Here is a 20,341-nt window from a genome sequence, read left to right as displayed (position 1 = left end):
GAATCCTAGAGGCCACCGCAGAGAACTGCTCCTTGTCTGCCCTCCTGGCATCGGCACCTTTCCTGGGAGCCACAGTGGTCACTGATGCCACCCTATGGCCTCTCCTCCAAGCATGCCTGACCAAGGAAGCCCAGAGGGGGCCCTGGACACCCCAACTCGAGGGTTGGGCTCGAGGCAGAAGGAAATTGGGGACAGCATCCAGCCTCGTCCATATAACTCCCAGGAGCTCTAACCCTCTGGTTGTGGGGGTGTGGTGGATGCTGCCAGGGCAGCTCAGGTGTGCGGGGAGAACACGGGTCCCTGGGAGGCAGCAGCAGCCACTCACAGAGGTTGGGGACAACTCCTGGGAGAGGGCAGGCAAGCCCACACTGAGAGGAGGCAAGGAGAAGGGACGCGGCTGAGGGGCCAGCCAGCTCCACCCTGCAAGCCTCAAGGAGCACCAGCCAGGAGGCGAACAGAGCTGTGGGCTCCTGCTACCTGGAGGCAGGTACGGGTGGTGGAAGGGAGTGTGATCTGGCCCAAAGATGCAGACACAGAGATGACAAAGACCAGGAGGGGAGTGAGAGGAGGGCAGGGCCCAGCTGGGGTGGGGGTGGGGGTGCGGTGAGCACAGAGGGTGGTTTTGTGCAGTCGGCAGGTGCAGCCCTCAGTATGTAGGGTTCCAGGGGCAGTGGGACACACAGGCTGGCCACAGGAAGCTCAGAGTAGACACTGTGGTCTTTTAATGCACAACACATCTCATTTCTACTGAATGTGAATACTGAGTTGGGAAAGAACATTCTAGAAAACACTCCCCTGTTGGGGCTGGGCAGGGCCCGGCTCTGCCATCCCAGGGGCTGCCCTGCAGGGAGGGCTTGTCGGTGCTTGGGGACTTCCAGGTGCCAGGTGGGCACATGCGGACACTTGCTCACTATGGGTTCAGCCGACTCAACCCTGAGGCGAGGAGTCACTGATTCTCACAGGAGATACTGGCAGAACCTCATGGCTTCACATCAGTATTTTTTAACTTTAATGTGCAAATAAATAGAAAAGGAAAACTACATTCAGAACAGCTGCAGAGAAAGGGCAAGCCCCAGAACAGGAATCCCTCAAAAATGGAAGAGATGCTCCCTAGAAGCATGCAGGGTTGGGGGTTGGTGGGGAGACAGGCGCCTCGGGGAGGGACTCAGAAGGGTCTCTGGCCACACCCCAGGCCTGCAGGGCTCCACTGGAGAGAGGTGAGGCACAGACAGGGCTGCAGGCTCGGCGAGGGTTGCTGGCTGCCTGGAAGGTCTGGTTCAGGAATCCTGATGATAAATTAATTCCCTTCTTAGAAAACAAAGATGCATACAAAGTGCCTGCATTATACGTGAGAAAATATGGGGAGGAAACCCTGGGCAGGAGCGATGGCCTCAGAATCCCCCAGGTCTGGAATCAAAGGTGTGGGAGCCTCCAGTTCCATGGGAAACTTCCAGAAACTTTTCCACTTCTCAGAACCTTGAGTTTGGCACAGCTCTGCTGCAGAAGGGCGAGGGCTGTGGCTGAGGAGAGGATCCAGCACAAGGGTTGTTCGGGTTCCACCTGTTTGTGGGGCCGGCTCTAGGTGAGAGGCTGCCAGAGGATCTTGTGGGGGAAGAGGTTTAAAGAGCTGGTCTCCAGCCCCAACTGTGTGGGATTCTTGGCACAAAAAGCCATGGATGCCTCTGAGGAACAGTCACCTCAGCCCCTCACAAAGGGAAAAAAACGATCCATGGAGCAGTTGGGCTGGCCCCACGTGGGTCTCAGGGTAGGTAGGTGCTGTGCAGCTCGGGTGGGGGCTTTGTAGGAACAGCGGTGTCAGGGTGGGCTCGCCCTGTTCCATGAGGACATCTCTGCCCCAAGAAGCTGCGGGACTGGCTGCTGCAGAAAGTACAACCACTAAGAGAGCGCAAAGGAATAAATATGTGTGTGTGCTACATATGTATTTGTAGAACATCCGCCTAGGGCACACGACCACACCCATCGGCCTTCCCAGGGTGGGCCACATGAGCTCAGCAGGAACGTGGGCCAATTCCCCCGGGCCCAGAGTCTGGCTGCCACATCGACATGGGGTTTGGCATCTCTTTTATGCACAGTGGGGTCTTCCAAGTCACCATCCGCCTGCTCCAGGTCTGGATGTCAAGGTGGGATCCCAAGGGTGTGCCTGAAGGGCTCTCCTCACTTTTGAAGTGACCAAGATGCCCAAACCTTCAGAGGACGTTTCCAGCAGCTCTCAGAATGCTCAGAAAGGACTTGCTTTTCAAGCAGGTCCACCCAGGGTCCATCTCCTTCCCCATCAGGGTCTCTTGGTTGCCAACCCCCTCCCAAGTGCACACCTTATGTGTCATTACCTGTGACTTTTCCAAGACACTGTAGGAACATGAGGACCTGCGGTGCCACCCACCTGGGAACTCGGCAGAGAGGCGCATGTGGCCGGGCAGGTGTGTAGTCGTGCTCACTTGTTCCCTGGCCGGCGCGCCCATCCCCCCTCTTGAAGTGGGGGCTGAGCCCCCCCAGGGGTTTGGGTTTGGCACAGGATGGGCCCCATGAAGCCGAGGGGCCAAGTGGCAGGTGGTGTCCTGCTCTGGAGTGCATTGTCCCGCAGCAGCAGGGCAGGTGGCAGAAGCTCCCCCAGGTCATTCATGAAAGCACCCCGCAGAGGCCGAGGGCACATGGGAGCTCTGTGCCCATCAGGGCGAAGCAGGGCGGCGACTGTACTGTACGCGGTAGCGGGTGACAGGCAGGCCGTGCACGTGCGCTGTCTCGCAGAGCGTCTTGCAGGGCACCATGTCCTCGTCCTCCTCGCCCATCAGCCAGTCCTGCACCAGGCTGGCTGCCTCCACCGTCACATTGTCCTCCAGCCAGCGGCCGTGCCACTCCTCGAAGTGCTGGTGGTGGCGCAGCAGCACCAGGGGCTGCACCTGCAGGGGGTGGTTGGGAGGTTGAGGCATCAGTGGAGTTCAGGCACCCCCTGGACGGTGAGGGCTGAACCCAGGGTCCCCAGGACTCCAGCTGAGGGGAGTCAAGGCAGCCCAGGCCCCCTAGGATGTGGCAGGGGCTGGCACCTGCTTGGCCCGGCAGAGGGCCCCGCGGCGGTACACGCAGTCCTCGGAGTTGACGACGAACACCATCTTGTGGGTGCCAAGCTTGAAGCGGCAGTCCACGTCGCAGGCACTCTCTACACCGACGAGCCGCTTCCAGGAGCTCCTGGCCTCGCCGCGCAGGGCCCGCGCCTGCGCACACTGCCGGCGGCGGAGCCTCTTGAGGTTTCTGGGGGCAAGAGGAGGCAGTGGGCACTGGCTCTCCGCCTCCAGTGTCAAAGGCCCAAGAGGAAGCAGAGTCTGAAGACTAGGAAACCCTGTGGCCCGTGAACATCGCAAGATGGGCAACCTCCCAGGGCAGGGGGACGCCAACTGCAGCAACGAGAACCGCCACCCGACTCTGAATACCCGACACTGCCAGCCCAACCCAGCCTCAGGTACTTGGGGCTTTGGCCCGCCCACCTCTGGCTCCTCCTGCCAATTCCAGGAGCTTCTCCCTCCAGGCCATGGAAGCCCAGGGCCAGGTGCTCACACTACCATCCACTCCCCCTGGGGTCTTGGCTGGCCCCTCTACCCCCTGGCGGTTTGGGGGGAGCCCCACAACGGGGAGGGGCCTCTGTCCTGGGGCCCCCCTTCATGCTGCCCCATCCTGGGACGACTGCTCACTCCAGAGCCTCAAGAGGGCAGGGCCACTCCTCAGTACTCATCAGGTGTGCAGTAACTGCTCCCAGATGGAGAACACAACAGTTGTCCAGCCTCAATGATGGTCAACTTGGCAGTGGGGGGCACTACATAAGGAGCCCTGCCTGAGCTGAGGGGGTCCTCTCACCTCTGCAGGAACACGGGTTTCAGGAGGAAGCCCTCAGTGGGTGAGCTGGATGCGCCCTCCGTCCCCACGTACTGCTCCACGTACCGAGCCAGGTGCTGCAGGTGGGAGAGACACGGCCGGTGACTCCCCCACAACCAGAGCTCAGGAGCTCCTGGGAGATTTGTGCCCCCACCCCCAAAGCATGAGCAAGGAAGCAACTGCTGAGGATCCTGATCTGTGATGGAATCCACCAAATCCAGCTACGGCGGGATATGCACAGCCAGGCCACAGTCCAGACACTCATGGAATCAGCACTTCATGCTTAGATGGATACACCCAGGCTGGGTAATGACTACTGTTTGTCACGTGATAACTTCACACAGGGTTTCCCAGGGGATGGGGCCTCCTCACACAGAGGGTGGGTTCCAGGCTTGGGGGGGCGTTGGCATGGCCTGCAGTGTCCCTTTCATCTGCTCACCACCCAGACTCAAGCTAAATAAGACCACATTTCCTGGAAACTTCTAGAAAACGGGATCGCAACCCTCGGTGTTGCCCCCGCGCCTCGCTCAGCCAGTGAGCGGGAACCGGTCTGTATGTGGGATCCGAACCCTCGACGGGAGCGCCGCCGCGCTTCCCAAGCGGCGCACAAGCGCAGTGCGCCACCGGGCCGGCCCATTTGCTTTTGAAAGTGTTTCCTGTGTGGGGAGTCCTGTGGCCCGAGAGTCCTGGGCGGGGAGGGAGATGGGGGAGGCTGTGAGGGGGTAGGCGGCAGGGGGAGCCCTGGCTGTCGTAGGGGGCTTGGGGCTCACTAGGCTTGCACCCAGTGGCTGGCACCCCAGACATAAGGCCACCTTTTGGCTTTCCCAAATAGAAAGCTCCTGCGCAGACACGCTGTTCTAGCTCCTGCTTCACAGATCCCAGGCACTTCAGTTAAAGACAAAAAGGCAGCAGCAGAACTCATATTTTCGATGTATATTTTACTTATTTGTCTATAGACTGGCTCCAAGGAGAGCTGAACACATAGAGAGACCAACCACCCTGGTTTGTCCTGGACTGATGGTGCTCTCAGCACATGGGGATTTTTGGTGCTGAGACCTGAATGTCTCGGGGAAGTTGGACTGAGCTGATCGCTGCTATGGGATCAATGCTGTCCCCCAGATAGACATGTCCAAGTCCTAACCTCTGGTATGTATAAAAGTGACCTTATTTGGAAATAGAGTCTTTGCAGATGTGATTAGTTAAGATGAGGTCATCATGCAGTAGGGTGGGCCCTAAATCCAATGACTGGTGTCCTTGTGAGAGAAAGGAAAACACACATGCACAGCGAGATGGCCACACAGAGACAGGCAGGCATTGGAGTGATGCGGCCACAAGCACAGGAACTCCTGGAGCCCCAGAAGCTGTAGGCCAGAAAGGATCCTCCCCTAGAGGCTTTAGAGGGTGTAGTGGACTGGATTATGTCCCCCCAAAACTCACTGAAACTTGAACTGTGTCCCCCAAGTTTTATGTATTAGAAACTTAGCCCCCACTGCAACTGTTAAGAGGGTGGGAAATCCTATTACAGTGATTGAAAGGTGGAGCCTTGAAGAGATGATTGGATCATAGGACTGTGCAGCAGTGAATGGATTAATAATGGTGGTCAGGGGCGTGGTTCTGAGGGCTTCAAAAGGAGAGAGAAGAGAGTCTGCCTCTCTCTCTTGCTCTCTCTGCTTCCACCGTCTTGCAATATGAGACCCCTAGTTCATGTCGCCACCACCAAGACCCTCACCAGCTGTGTTCCCTGGACTTTGGACTTCTCAGCCTAAGAAACTGTAAGCAATAAATGTTGTTTTTCTTTATAACTCACCCAGTTCCAGGTATTCTGTTATGGCAACAAAAATGGACTAATACAGAGGAAGTATGGCCCCATCAACATCTTGATTTGGTACTTCTGGCCTCCTATTATTTGAAGCCAACTGGTTTGTGGCCATTTGTTGTGGCACCCCAGGGAATGAATATAGTCACCAAGCTAGTAAACACACACAACTGGACCTGCCGCAGGTGATGGGGAGGGAAAGACACACATGAGCTGCAGACGGAAGGAAGGAAGGGGGGTCATGAGGGTCAGTCAAGGATCCCCAGGTGTCTTTGTGCCTGCCCTGGGGACACCTGCGAGTCTGTGTTTAACTGTCACCTGGGTGTGGAAACCTCTGCACCAGCAGAATGTGTGACTTGGAGCCTGGGCCATGTGGATAGTCTCCTGGTGATAAGGGATCAGCACCCCAGCCCAGAGTGGAGACACTGGGAGTGCAGGGATCACACACGGAGGGGATGCCCTGGAGAGGGAGCCAGGGCCCAGGGGAAGGTGGCCTGGCTCTCATCCTGCCTCCTGCCCTGGGACACACCCTGCTGGCTCCTGAGGAGTCATCTGGTATGGGGAGGGAGGTGACTCCCCTCCTAGAGAGTGCAACTTCACAGCATGGTCTGTGCTTGGCTGGCTTGTCCATGGGGCTCTCGCAGTGGGAGCCACTGCCTGTGGCATGCACACAGCGTGGGCTGCAGGGCTGAGTTCCTCACCTGGACCTCCACAGGGTCTTCTGTCTGGGCCTCCTCGGTATCCAGGAGCTCGATGGTCATGATCACCTGCCCTTTGCGCTGGAGAAACATCACCTGGGGAAGGGGGGAGGAGACTGACAGCTGGAACAGCCTGGGCTGGCAAAGGACAAGTTCACAAGGACAGCAGCAACCTGCCTTTGCCATCCTGCAAGGCCTGGATGCTTCCTTGCAGGACTGAGGGACCTCACAGGTTCTGCAGTGGCCTGCTGAGGTCTCGAGGCTCAGTAAATAAAGCACGTGGCATCCTGGGCCACCGAGAAGCCGAGCAGAGTGCAGCCCAGGCCCACTCCAGAGCCAAGCACAAGTGGCCACACCGTCACCCCCAGCCCATCACCCCACCACCCCCCTCCCCAGTCCAGTGCATGGCCAAGATGCCCGCCTCGCACCTTGAAGCAGTTCTCGTCAGCCATGCGCCGCTCGGCCTTCCACTGGTAGCTGGTCTCCCTGGCAGCACGGACACAGCGGGAGGACAGGTTGCCACCAGCGGCCCCGCGCTTCTTCTCATTCAGATAGAGCTCCACCACCTTCAGGCAGACGTCATCGCTCACCAGGTGGTGCAGCTGGTGGGGAGGGAGAGCAGGTGGGTGCCACCACCCCATCTCCTGCCAGAGCCCCTGCCTCATCCAAAGAGGAAGTTGGCAAAGGCCAGAAACATGTCACTATGGAGAAGTCCATGATATGGGGATGAAGATCAGGGTCCTGACGGGCTGCACAGTGTGACCACAGTGCTGTGTGTGGACCAGGCCAAGACCAGACCAGACCAGACCCAGAGCAGACCAGAACCCAACCAGACCAAGGCAGACCAGACCAGGCTACAACTAGAACACACCAAGCCAGACCAGACCAAATCCAGACTAAAACCAGATCACACAGGACTACACTGAACCAGGACACACCAGCAAACCCTGTGTATGAGAAACACAGAAAAGACATGGAAGAAATGTGCAAATAAGAATAGTAATCATCTAAAAGTGGTGTGACTGCAGGTGGCTGTTTCTCCCTAGATGTTCAGCTGTAAACACACCTGAATCCCTTTTATCCTTACGTTCACAAAGAAGGAAGCAATGGACACAGCAGGGGCCTGGGTGAGTTAGGCCTCCGCCATACACGGGCCCTACACAGGTGAACACACACCTTGGGGGCTACTACAAGCGTCTTCCCCAAGTGTCACTTTGTGGAACAAATATGTGACATCTGGACATGCACTGGTCTTGTGATGCCTGACACACAGCAAGTACCCAATAAATACTGGCTGCTACTACTAAAAAACAGAAACGCTAACTTTAAAAAACTGAGGTAAACAGAACAAAACAAAAAAAACAAAAAAGTTCAGACAGATCTTGCCAGATGACAAATGTCAGTGTGAACGGGACCATGGTGGGTCCTGGCCCAGGGGTGGCTGATGGGGTTTGGTGTAGCCACTGCAAGGCAGAGAGAGGCCCCGACTCTGACTCCACCTAAACAGCTCCACTTTGGTTGCTTTTTTTGTTTTTCTTTTTAACAGGTTCTAGGAAATATGTTAGTGGAAAGGGAGATTTTATTTTTAAAGCATTAAAACAAAGTGCCTGATCTGGCCCAAACACCTGGTGCTACAAAAGAGGCTGCTGTCCCTGGAGCTGTGTTCATTGGGGATGCCCCCCCCAGGAGCACAGTGCTCAGCTCCTGGTGTCGCCTATGTTGCTGCTGTGAGCAGAGCCCTAGAGTCCTCTCTCCAGGTTGCTCTGTGCCAGTGTCTCCATCACGTGGCCAGAGTGGTTACTACTGCCAATGGACAGGGGGAGGGATGGAGATGCGTTCCTGGCAAACAGAGGGAAAGTGGAGGTAGCTGGAGACAAAGCAGTGAAGGTGTCATGACTCAGCTCTTGGCCTTGATATGACCTTGTTGCCAAAGACACAAAGCCTCCCAGTCACCAATGGGAACAGGCAGACTCAAGAGACGCAGGGACATACAGGCTCCACAAAAGCAAGGACACCCAAACAGCCACAAAGGGACAAGGCCTCAACCTCATGAGCCACCAAGAAAATGCAGCGTGAGGCCCAATGACACCCCGCCAACACGGAGAGGAGACAGCGCAGCCTCGCCTGCCATCGGTGGGAGCAAGCCAGGAACCCAGAAGCTTCCATCAAGGCTGGACACAGCTGCCTGCGCCCCACCCTGGGGAGCAGCAGCAGAGATGCGCACAGAAGTCCATGAGGGGACTCACAACGCTGCTCCTAACAGCCCACAGGGACACCATCCCACCTCCATCCTTGGGAAGACAGTGGACAAATCCACAGAGACAAAAAGTAGGTCTGTTCTTGGAATCTTCGGCAGGCATGAAGACGATGGAGCCAGGAGCATCTTGACACAGAGGAGTCAGAGTGAATAACGCAGCCAGACACCGTGTTCTGCCATTTACACGTGGCTCAGAACCAGGAAGCTACCACAGCATAGAAATCTAGGTGTGGGTGCCTGGGGGGGCAGGGCACTGGGAGGGGACTCGGAGTGCGGGTCATGATGTTCCTTTTGTGGAAACCCACTGAGCCGCCTGCTTCGGATCTGGGCACCCTTTTATACGTGTGCTCTACTTCAATAAGAGATCTTTAAACCTGGGAGGAAATGCCTTTCCTGAAATGTTTCTCATAACAACTTCTGGGTAGGAGAGTAATGACACTTTTTTTTTCCCCAGCTTCTTTTCAGCTTTGCAAGGAACAGCCTTACTTGATAATCAGGAAACAAAAGTCATGGTGAACTATAATTCCAGTAGCAACCAAGCTGGACCCACATCCTGGGACCACAACCCACTCATCTGGGGCTTTTGCTGTTGATACTTATGTGACCAATCTCCTCTTGCTGCCATCCGGCTGTGGCCAGCTTCCGGCTCCTCCTATCACCAAGGCTTATGAACAACACTGACCACCCTTACCCCAAGGAGAAGTGGGCTAAGGTTCTTTACATGCTGTCAATTTACCCTCAAGGAAGGTTTGTCAACAGGGACTCAAAGTCATATGCAATGGTCACAGCAGCACTTCAACCACCTCTGCAAGTCAGCAACACTAAACGTCACCAGCAGATGCATGGGTGAACAAGAACATGGCTATCCACACAATGGAATAGTAATTGGCCACGAAAAGGAGTGAAGAAGTCCTGATCCGTGCTGAACGGGGGTTCATATGAACCTAGACAATATGCTGCTGAGTGAAGGAAGCCAGACACCAAAGGCCACATCAGGTGTGACTCCATTAACACGACATGTCCAGAACAGGCAAAGCCATAGGGACAGAGAGCAGATCAGTGGTTGCCAAGGCTGGAGGAGGGGGATGGGGAATGACTGCTGATAGGCTTTCCTCTGGGGTGATGAGAATGTTCTGAAACTAGACAGAGGTGGTAGTTGCACAACATCATGAATATGCTAAACGGGATGGAATTGTTCACTTCAAAACGGTGGATTCTATGTTATGGGACTTTCACCTCAATTAAAAAACAACAGGGAAGGTCTGCTGTGCCCACCAAGGGACCCCACTCCCAGACATGAGTAAAGAAAGGGCTGGTTTCCAAAGGCCTGTGGGACAGACAAGTCCAGCCGAGGCCCCGCTCACCTGCCGCGCGATGTTCTGCACCAGCTTGTCCATGGTGAAGCCTATGTAGGCGTGGATAGTGAACATCTCGCGCAGCGTGTCCTCGTACTGCGTGGGGTCAATGCTCCCTTCTAGCAGGCTCCGCACCATGTCCAGGAAGGCCGGGTAATACTCCTCCAGCTCCACCTCACCTGGGAGGACGGAGAGAATCCACACGAGCCCAGCCGCAACACCGCAGAGCCCCAAGAAACCCCCCTGCAGGGCCTTCACTGAGGACCTGACATGCACACGGCCAGCACCGGATGAATCCGGAATGGCCAGGGAACACAAGCAGCCAGCGTTCACTGCCACCCTCCATTGAGGCAACCTAATCTACACACGTGGCTTGGCCAAATGACCAGGGATGGCAATAAGAGTAACACAGAGCTCGACCATGGTGGCTTTACGTGCCCAGGGAAGGCTGCTGAGAAACAGCTGTGCTGGCAGCATCGGGTAATGCCGGCTCCCTGGTCCTGACAGGGTGTTACACCTACAGCAGGAGCCACCACCACTGATAAGGGCACAGGGGAACCTCTGTACTCTGTGGGCAACTTCCCATCTGCAATTTCCCATCTGAAATAACATAATTACAGATTGAGCATCCCTACTCCAAAAGTCCAAAATCCGAAAAGCTGCAAACTCTGAAACTTTGTTTTTTTTTTTTTGTCTTTTCTGTGACCGGTAAGAGGATTGCAACCCTTGGTGTGGTGTTGCCCGCACTGCGCTCAGCCAGTGAGCGCGCCGGCCATTCCTATATAGGATCTGAACCCACGGCGGGAGCGCTGCTGTGCTCCCAGTGCTGCACTCTCCCGAGTGCGCCACGGGGCCGGCCCCTCTGAAACTTTTTAAGCACCAACATGACACTCAATGGTAACGCTCACTGGGGCACTTCAGATTTTTGGATTAGGGCTGCTCAGCCAGTAAGAACAATGCAAATATTCCCAAATCCAGAAAAAACCCCAAATTTAGATAACGAAAAGTCAGAAAGTAATGCAACAGGACATTTCTGGTCACAAGCTCTGACCCCAAGCCCCGGGCGCTGCGGTGGGAGCCTTACTCGGCTGCTTGAGTCGCAGCTCCATGGCGGGGTCACTGCCCTTTTCCCTGCGGCCCTCGCAGAGCAGCCTCTCCCTCTCCTTCTCGGTCCGGTACTCCAGGAGCTGCTTCTGCGCCTGGCGGTAGATCTTCAGGAGCCTCGAGCACAGGGTCTGGTGCAGACGCAGGAAGAAGTACCAATTGTTGTTGGCAAAGAAGAGGCTGTAGACATCGTCCAGGGGCTTGTGTGCCGGCGGTGGCGGTGGCTGCTCGGTGGCTGGTGTGTCCCCGAAGGGCCCCTTCTCTTCCGGGGGGCTGCTCTGTGGCCCCGGTGTTGGCTTCTTGCGCTCGCCAGGGTCCACGCTCTGCCCCTGGGGGCTGTCCCGGTCCTCGTCAGCTGACTCCTCGGACGCCCCCAGGTCCAGGTGCTGGGAGAAGAAGAGGCTGGGCACGAACTGGTGCAACAGCTGGTGGATGGTGCCCTGGTCCTCCTTCTGGATGGCTGGCTGCCGCTTCACATAGTAGCTGACCAGGGCTGCCGCATCCTCCAGGATCTGCCGGTCCTCATACACGAAGATCAGGTGTGGCTCACTGGAGGGCGCGCTCCGGCCCTCCGAGTGCTGCTCCTGGTGCTGTGGGGAGGACGCGGCAGCTTTAGGTGGAAACAACCCAGCGCCAAGAGGACCCTCACCCGTCCCCAAACTGCCAGGCCACCAGTGCAGACGTGCACTGCCCAGCAAGGGGCAACTACTGTTGGTGATACAGCAGGGTCTGGGGGACATGGATTGTTTGCCTCAACCTCTTGTATGGCCCCCTTATTCCCAGTCCCCTACCTAAAAGCTAGGCAGACACAAGTCACAGGACCCCAGATGGCAGAGCTGGGAGAATCCAAGATGGGGGGCCAAGGGCTGCAAGGGTTCCTAACACTGTCACTCTTAGGTCTGGGGTTCAGCCCAGTTCTGGGACCAGAACGGGGCCCGTGGCTCTCCACGGGGAAGCCTCCCATGAAGCCAACCTCCCACCACCAATGGCAGTGCCTAGAGGCCAGGGGAAACGGGGAGAACAGCGCCCCCAGGCCCCTGATGTCAGCTGACCCGGGGCTGCCCAGACCAAGCTCTGCTGGGGTCAGGGGGACACACAGCATCTTTCATTCACGGGTGCTCAACTGCACCCCAGAAGGCCTGCGACTGTTAACACCTAAAGCCCTCCCCTCCCTTGGCCCTCTGTACAAGTCCATCACCACAAGCTCCCACAGCCCCCACCTCTGTCCACTCCCCACCCAACTCCAGCCTTCCAGGGTCCCTGCCAGCATGTCACCAGCCCAGGCCTCCCACCTGCCCATACCCGTTCACCAGCCCACTCCAACCACTCTCCTCCCAGGGTCCAGGGTGATGTGGCCAACAGGAGCTTGGTCACCCTGCCTAAGTCCCTCCAGGTTCTTCCTGGCACTCAGAAGACCCTGGCCCCACCCTGCAGCCCCTCAGGCACCCCATGCTCCTCCCCGCAATGCTTTGCGGTGCCGAGTGGCCTCACACTGTGCGTGACGCCTTTGGACATGCTCATCTGTGCTTTCTCCCCAGAAAACCTTGTCCCCAGGCTCACCCCTCTCCTGGGTCTTTATCTCCAGATAATGACCCTTGTTCCCCCAAACCCAATGATAATCACTATTTCCTCCAGCCCTACCCCCAACAGTCTGTCCCAGACTCAGTGCCTCTCTGGGTGGCACCAGGCTCTTGGGGAAGGCGAAAGTGGACGCTGTCCCTGCAGGCGGGGAGCTCCTGAGAGTAGCGCCAGGTCTTCCTCAAGCTCTCAGCCACCAGCCTAGGTGGCGCACCGAGGGGCACCTCCAACATCTGCTGAATGAAAGGGGCTGCCATGCTGGCCCCCAGCCAGGGCCTCAGCTTTCTGGGGCATATTAAGTCATGTTTCTTCTCATCAAATGTTGCACTCCTTTGTTAGATGTGATTTTCCCCAGAAGCCCGAGATTTCCTTTCTCCTCACCTGCAGGGCAGCTTTCCGACTGCAGCCTAGGTCCCTGTTTCATTTATGCCACAAACACCCTCCAGAGTCTTTTAGAGTCCTCTTTGGAATTAGGTCCAATGTCTGTGATCCACACCGTGCTTTGCTGTCTCCATGGTGGAAGGAGGGACCTGCCAGGCTGTGTGGGCCAACTGTGCGCCTGAGCCCCCCACAGCCAGGAAAGGAGCTGGGGAACTCAGTAGCAACAAGGGTGGGTCTCGAGGACCACATCATCCTCCTCTACTTTGCAGATACCACCAACCTCACAGGGAGTCTTGGGCACCCAAAGACTGGAGTGAGGAAGGCAGACTGGCCGTGGGGTGGGCCCCTGCAGGGTGAGGGCAGCCCAAGGGGAGGGAGGCTGGAGGATGGAGGAGCCTCTGGGGCTGGCACCCTGGACAGTCTCCAGAGTCACCCAAGTTCTGGGTGGAGACAGCCTGCCGGGCTGTGTGTCACCCACAAGCTGGGAGGCCTCAGGCCAGCAGCCTGGCTCCTCTGCCCTTGACTTCTGACCGTGAGAAGAGGTACAACTGCTCACTGCGCAAAGTTAGGTGAGGAATACAGGAGAGGAGCAGGTGGGCACTCAGCTGAAGATGCAGCTCCCTTGGTGCCCACCATCCAGGGAGCAGTGTCCCCTCCCTGGCACCTCCTTGGAGCTCTGGCCGCCCTCCCCGACAACTGGCTGCTTCCGTGTCCAACGGCCGTCACCTTCCTGCCAAGCTTCCCACCTCAGGCTCCTGCACATGGGGAACTCCCACGCATGTTTCTGGAAAGGCCCAGCTCACCTCCATTCTGTAGTTCAGAACATGAACCTGAGCAGACCAAACCTGCCGAGACTACCCGGCGGGAGGCAGAGCCCCAGGGTCAGACAGATCCGACGACCCCGAACCCTGGTCTCCTGAGAACTGCCTTGGCCAGGGGCAACCTCTTGTGCCTCAGTTTCTCCAATGGTAAAATCAGGAGAATAATGGAACTGCATAGGAAGGTTTGTGAGCAAGGTCAGATGAGCTATTCCTTGTGAGGGCACTGACAGTGCCTGGCACGGTCATAGTCAGTGATAAGAGACGAAACCTGCTGTAACTGGTCACCTAAGCCAGAGTCCAGCCACTCCCATGGGGAGGGAAGGAGAAACCTTTCCTGACAACAGCAGAGTCACAGATCCTCTTGCTGGGCCAGACCAGGCTGGGTGCCAAAGGAACATTAACCCTCACCCAAACACAGCCCTGCAAGCGCAATGCCAGCAACCCCGCCTAACCACCAGTGAAGCAGACACATGGAGACCCAGCAACCTGCCTGCGGGCACCAGGACCTACCTAGTCAGCCCTAACCTTAGGCGGGGACACCTCACCTCATCATAGACGCTCTCGATCTCATTGAGCAGACTCTTAGAGCGCAGGGCCTTGGTGTCATTCTGCTTGAAGTTCACGGCCTGGTGGTCGAGGGACTTGAGGTACGCCTTCTCATACTGCTCCCGCCAGATCTTGTTGAAGCCCTGCTGGGCCTCCCGCCACTCCTCCTCCTTGGCTTTCAGCCTGTAGGGGTGGGAGGGGCTCAGTGCCAGGGACAACCCAGGGCACCCGCCCTGAAGCAGCCCTGCACAGGGCAAGCCTGTCTGCTTCCCGGACTGGACCACGGATGGCCAAAACTCAGGCCGGCCAGCTCCCCGTGTAGTCTATGCAGCAGGCTCTGTGCTGAGTCAAAGAGGGAAGGTGAAAGGACCCCCCCAGGTCCCAAGCACACCCCGGGCTCCCTCATTGGAATGTGAGCCCTGCAAGAGAAGTGACCACGCCTGCCTCCCTCAACTCGGCAACCCAGGGCCAAGCATGCCGCCTGTGCGACGGGAGCCACTTAACAAATACCTGTTTGCTAGTACAGTAAGTCCCTGAGATGTGCTATTAGGTGAAAAGCAAGCTACAGTACAGACCAGTCCCATTTGTGTCTCAGAGTAGCTCTTTACATGTCCGGGTGTGATTGTGTGCATGGCAGAGAGTCCTAGAAGGACACAGACAAACGTTCACAGTGCTCTCCTCTCAGGAGTGTAGCAGGGAGATGAGGGAAGACAGAAAACACGCCAGGGACCCCCCACTCCCAACAAGACCTGTGGACAAACAGCATTAATGAGCTCCCTGAGGGCTCCCTACGGCAGGGTGGAATGGCCGCCGCCAGAGGAGACCTTTTCAGGACGACTGGGACAGCAGTGACGGGGTTTTTCTTGAGGCTCTCAATGATCTCTGGGGCCTTGTCGCCGTAGATGCGGTGGATGGCGCGCCGCTGGATAACTTCCGACGTGCCCCCCAGGGAGTCATCCAGCCGGAACTTCTCCTGGTCTTCGGGTGCCATGCGTGAGAGTTTCTTCTGCACGCTTTCCAGCACCCGGATGGTGGCCAGGTTGGTCTCCAGGACGACATCTAACTATGGAAAGGAAGGTGGAAAGGGGTCAGTCGTCAGGGGGTGCAGGGGCCCCAGGTCCCGAGATGGTGCCACAGTTGAGACCCTGGGGCTGCCCACCATGGCATGAGCATCCATCAGCCAGAACAGTGGTGCCATTTGGAGAGAGAAATGTTCCCCAAGACTGACCCTCCTGCATGGCATCAAAAACACCATTATGCTCGGTGACACAGTCCCCAGTGACACTCTAGGGCACCATGCCGGAGGGGGGAAATCCATCCCAGAAGGTTACATACTGTGCAATCCCACTGATGTGACCTTGAAATGACAAAGTGACAGAGGAGGATGGGCCAGGCATTGCCAGGGGTTAGGGGCAGGGTGATGATGGGACAGAGGTGGGTACAGCTGTAAATCGGGGCAGTGAGGGACCTTGACTGTGTCAGTGGGTATGCAAAGCTGCAAAGGCGAGAGAACTGGACAGAATGACACACACACGCACATACGTACACACACGCAAGTATCAGCACACCTGGGGAGAGCTGAGTAAGACTGGTGGATTGTTTCGCTGTCAGTACCCTGGCTGTGACACTATGCCAGAGCTTTACAAGAGATGGTACCTCTGGGGGAGGGTGGGGAAGGGGACCCAGGACCTCTTCATGTTATATCTTATGCTGCATGTGACTCTACCACAATCTCAATAAAAATTTCAATGGAAAAAATTAATTTTAATGATCCAAACCCTTGACCTTGGCGTTACCAGTACCACATTCTCCCAAGTGAGCTAACCATCCAGCCCTAAAAACATTTTAAATGGAAGAAAAAAAAGGTGCTATCCTGCAGCCAACCCCGGACTGATGGAAACAGAACCCTTTCAGGAACTCCCTGCTGGAAAGTGCTAGAATCCCCATTCCTGCAAATAGACGGGAGGTGAAGGAAAATCAGGGTATATCCCCATGGTGGTGGACAGACTCACATCCAGGGGAGGTCACAGCCTGCCTGTGCCTCCCCACCACCCCAGCCACGACCATACAGCTGAGGAAGGCTTAGCAGTGCTGGCACGCGCACCTCAAAACGCTCGTCCTCACAGCGGTGCAGCTGCTCCTCGTAGGGCGTCTTCTTGGAGCTGACAAAGGTGGAGTCTTCTGACCAGGAGGGGAAGGAGACCCAGGTGTCATTCAGGACCTGCACCAAGAGGAAACGCCGTGACCGGCGTGGCAGAAGCCAGTAGCATAGAAGACACAAAGATAAGTAATATCATTCTGATCATGTTACAGGCAACTACCTTATCATACAAATAGTAAAATTTAGTGGGACAGGACTTTGGTCAAGTGAACACATTATACTACAGTCCCCTTCGGTGTCCCGGGGGATTGGTTCTAGGAACACCCCCTCGCCCATGGATACCAAAATCCTTGGATGTTCCAGTCCCCAATGTAAAACGGCATAGTATTTGCATATAATCTACACACACCCTCCTGTATATTTTAAATCATCTCTAGATTACTCATAGTACCTAACACAATGTAAATAATACATAAATAATTGTTAGACTGTATTTTTCCATTTGAAGTTTTTTAAATTGTTTTATTTATTTTTACTATTTTTGATCCATGGTTGGTTGAATCTGTGGATGAGGAAAACCCACAGACGTGGAGGGCTGACTATATTCCAGGGGTCTGCAGGCTTTTTCTATAAAGGGCCGGATGACAAATATCTCAGGTTTTGCAGGCCATCTGGGAGGAATACTCAGCTCTGCCTTTGTGGGGAGAAAGCAGCCACAGGCAGCATGAAAACAAAAGGATATGGCTGTGTGCTGATAAAACTGTACCCACAAACACAGGCAGCAGGCCAGGGCCCCTGGGCCATAGCTGCTGACCCCTAAAATCTAGCAGGTTCTCTTGAATTCTGGACATGAGCAACTGTCTGTCCATGAATGAGTACATGTCCTATGGGCAACCTAAACAGAAACACACTGAGGTCAGCAAAACTGGGACGGAACAGGATCACAGAGCAATAAACTTCAGTCTAACGACGGAGGAGTGAGCTGGTCTCCACAGTCAACGTGTGCTGTCTGCCAGACCTCCCAGGAGGGTCTGAAGCTGACATCCCTGCTCAGGCTGTGTGCGTTTGGCCACATCCTGGCACCAGCTATTATCTAACATTCCGGGGCTGAGCACTCAGTCTTCCAGCTGTAACATGGGGCACCAGGTGTGTATGTGTGTGTGTGTGTGTGGGGGGGTGCCACATGTGCCAGCACGCGAGCCCAGGGAGCGCTACCTCCTTGCAGATGGCCGTCCTCCCACTGCACTTGGGCTGCTGGTAGGTCTTGGGGAGTGCCCGGTAGCTGGAGCCGATGCGCTTGCAGGATGCGTAGTCGATTTCCCGGCTTATTCCGTCCCCGGATCTGTCGCTCATGGGTGGTGCAAACGATAGCTCTTTCACCCCCAGGAAGGATTTGAACTGTGCAAAGAGTTCTGGAAATTTTCTTCAAAGATAAAGAGAAATGGTAAGCCAGCATCCCTGGGGCCTTCTGAGAAGGATCGAGAGATTTCAGGATGGCTTTATGTGGACGCCCACAGTTACGGATAACCAGAATTCTTTTTTTTTTTTTTTTTGTCTTTTTTCGTGTCCGGCAACGGATCGCAACCCTCGGTGTACCGGACCGGGACCAGCAACGGGATCGCAACCCTCGGTGTTGCGCCCGCACCTCGCTCAGCCAGTGAGCGGGAACCGGTCTGTATGTAGGATCCGAACCCTCGGGAGCGTCGCCGCGCTCCCAAGCGGCGCACTGTAGCAGTGCGCCACCGGGCTGGCCCGGATAACCAGAGTTCAATGTCAGGGAGGGGGCTGAGAGGTGGAACGGAGCATTGAATTTGGATAAAGTCATCATGAGTGAATCTGTCTCCCACCCGTCACCAGTCAGGCCCCTTCCTGCAGCTACTGACCCCCAGCACTAGCAGGAAGACTTTGAGACACTGAAAAGATGACCTAAAAGGCAGAAGCTGGGGCTCCAGACTGTGGCAGCTGGAGCTTGGGATCAGTGACGTCCCTTGACTGGAAGGGGCAGAGCATTCGGCCAGGGGTTGGCAAACTATGGCCTATCTGCCCGCCTGTTTTTGTAAATAAAGTTTTATTGGTACACAGTCACATCCATTCATTACACGCTGCCCATGGCTGCTTTTGCACAAGAGCAGAGGTGAGTAATTTCCACACAAACCATCTGACTCTTTGCAGGTCAAGTCTGCCAAGTGACGATCCAGGGTCTTCCTCCCTCATGAGGAAGACTCCTCCCTGTCAGCCCCTCTGTGGACTCATTCTCATGATGTAACGACCATGCTTATCAACAGGGCTATTTTAATATAACTGACCCCCAATGTCACCTGGATTTCTGTTTAAAGCAGTATCAAATCCTACCAGAAAGGGTGTAGTTACTTGACTGCTGGTGCGGTGATCCTGCCGTGACCTAGCCAAGCAGCTCCCTCGGTAACTACGCCCCCCTCGGTGATATGGCCGTCCGCTGAGCCCCACCTGCAAGGACCCCACACCAACTCTGCTCATGAGGAAAACCCACAAGCAAACAGAAACGTAGGAAGGAAAGATATCAACAAAAACAGTGTAGAGGATGCCTGAGGTTACTGCTGGGAAAAACGTGAATCATGACTACTCTGAAGGGAACACTTAACCCGACCTGCCCTGACTCCAGCTGTGCACATCACCAAGTGCAGGTGGCAGCTCTCTGGACTGCTGTGCTCAGTTGCCCACCACACTGAAGCTCACACGTGCAAGGAAAGGCCTTGTGGAGGTGAATGTTCCTGAGCCACCTGGGCATCGTGTCAAGATGAGGGATCGCAGGCCTGCTTCATTCTGGGCTTTTCTCCGTACAGACCATCCCCCAACACCCTCCCTGCCTCCACAAATCTCTCACTCCTGCTGGAATGGCAAAAGGGCAATAGGTGATCCTGTTCGAGCACCACCTGTTTGCCCAGCACCTTGAGTTTCATATTCCTTCCTTCCTCTCCTTTAATCCCGACAAGCCCAGGAGGGAGTTATGGTCACTTCACAAAAGAAGAAACTGGTGCTCACTCTGCTGGTTGGAAGCAGAGCCCCGATTCCGACCCAGGCCCGACCATGTGCCCCCAGGCCCATATGCTGCACACCAGCTGTGCCTCCGTCCCCTGAAGACCCCTACCCACTACAGCAGTCCACCTCCTCAACAGCAATGCCCTGACCCCAGCCAGGAATCAGGCTCAGAGAGCACGAATTCTGAGCTCAGCAGAGGCACTTCCAAGTCGTACAAAAAGCCAGCGACATTCCCTCCTGCTCTGGGGTGTTCTTTAGAGCGTTTACATGTCTTTAGCAGCCCGGGAAATAAACCGAGTGAAAGGATCACCATACTGTGTGCATGCTATCGAGACCACCAGGGAAACACCTTCTGATGATCTCGGCTCCACCCGTATCACAGCCCAAGGAGTGTGATGTCAACGCCGGTTACATTCATCCTTAGAGACCCCACTAAGAGAATCTGGTACATACAGGTAGGGGAACACCATGCTGTCGCTACAAATGATGACATGGATTCACATTTAAGACTGAGAGACGGGCCGGCCCAGTGGCGCACTGGATAGTGCGCCGCTTGGGAAGCGCGGCGGCGCTCCCGCCCGAGGGTTCGGATCCCACATACAGACCGGTTCCCGCTCACTGGCTGAGCGAGGCGCGGGAGCGACACCGAGGGTTGCAATCCCGTTGCCGGTCCCCGGTCCGGTACGGGGGCAACACTGAGGGTTGCGATCCGTTGCCGGACACGGAAAAAGACAAAAGACAAAAGACAAAAAAAAAAAAAAAAAAAAAAAAACTGAGAGAA

At 55.8% G+C, this 20,341-nt stretch overlaps 1 protein-coding gene across 1 annotated transcript in view; it reads right to left on the bottom strand.

The window, feature by feature from the left end:
* Positions 1–6,121: 6,121 nt before the first annotated feature.
* Positions 6,122–20,341, bottom strand: part of SIN3B (SIN3 transcription regulator family member B) — a 39,659-nt gene continuing 25,439 nt past the window's right edge. Inside the window, exons 8-15 of the mRNA XM_008577574.1 lie at positions 17,758–17,965; positions 16,546–16,662; positions 15,266–15,504; positions 14,441–14,624; positions 11,096–11,705; positions 10,021–10,190; positions 6,828–7,001; positions 6,122–6,495 (exon numbers count right to left, since the gene is read on the bottom strand). Of these exons, the coding sequence (XP_008575796.1) occupies positions 6,298–6,495; positions 6,828–7,001; positions 10,021–10,190; positions 11,096–11,705; positions 14,441–14,624; positions 15,266–15,504; positions 16,546–16,662; positions 17,758–17,965 (1,900 nt within the window). The 3' untranslated portion in view covers positions 6,122–6,297. The remainder of the gene's footprint in view (positions 6,496–6,827; positions 7,002–10,020; positions 10,191–11,095; positions 11,706–14,440; positions 14,625–15,265; positions 15,505–16,545; positions 16,663–17,757; positions 17,966–20,341) is intronic.

The sequence above is a fragment of the Galeopterus variegatus genome, unplaced genomic scaffold, assembly GCF_000696425.1.
Source record: "Galeopterus variegatus unplaced genomic scaffold, G_variegatus-3.0.2 Scaffold1543, whole genome shotgun sequence".
NCBI lineage: Eukaryota > Metazoa > Chordata > Mammalia > Dermoptera > Cynocephalidae > Galeopterus > Galeopterus variegatus.
This window is presented reverse-complemented; position numbering and strand designations above follow the sequence as displayed.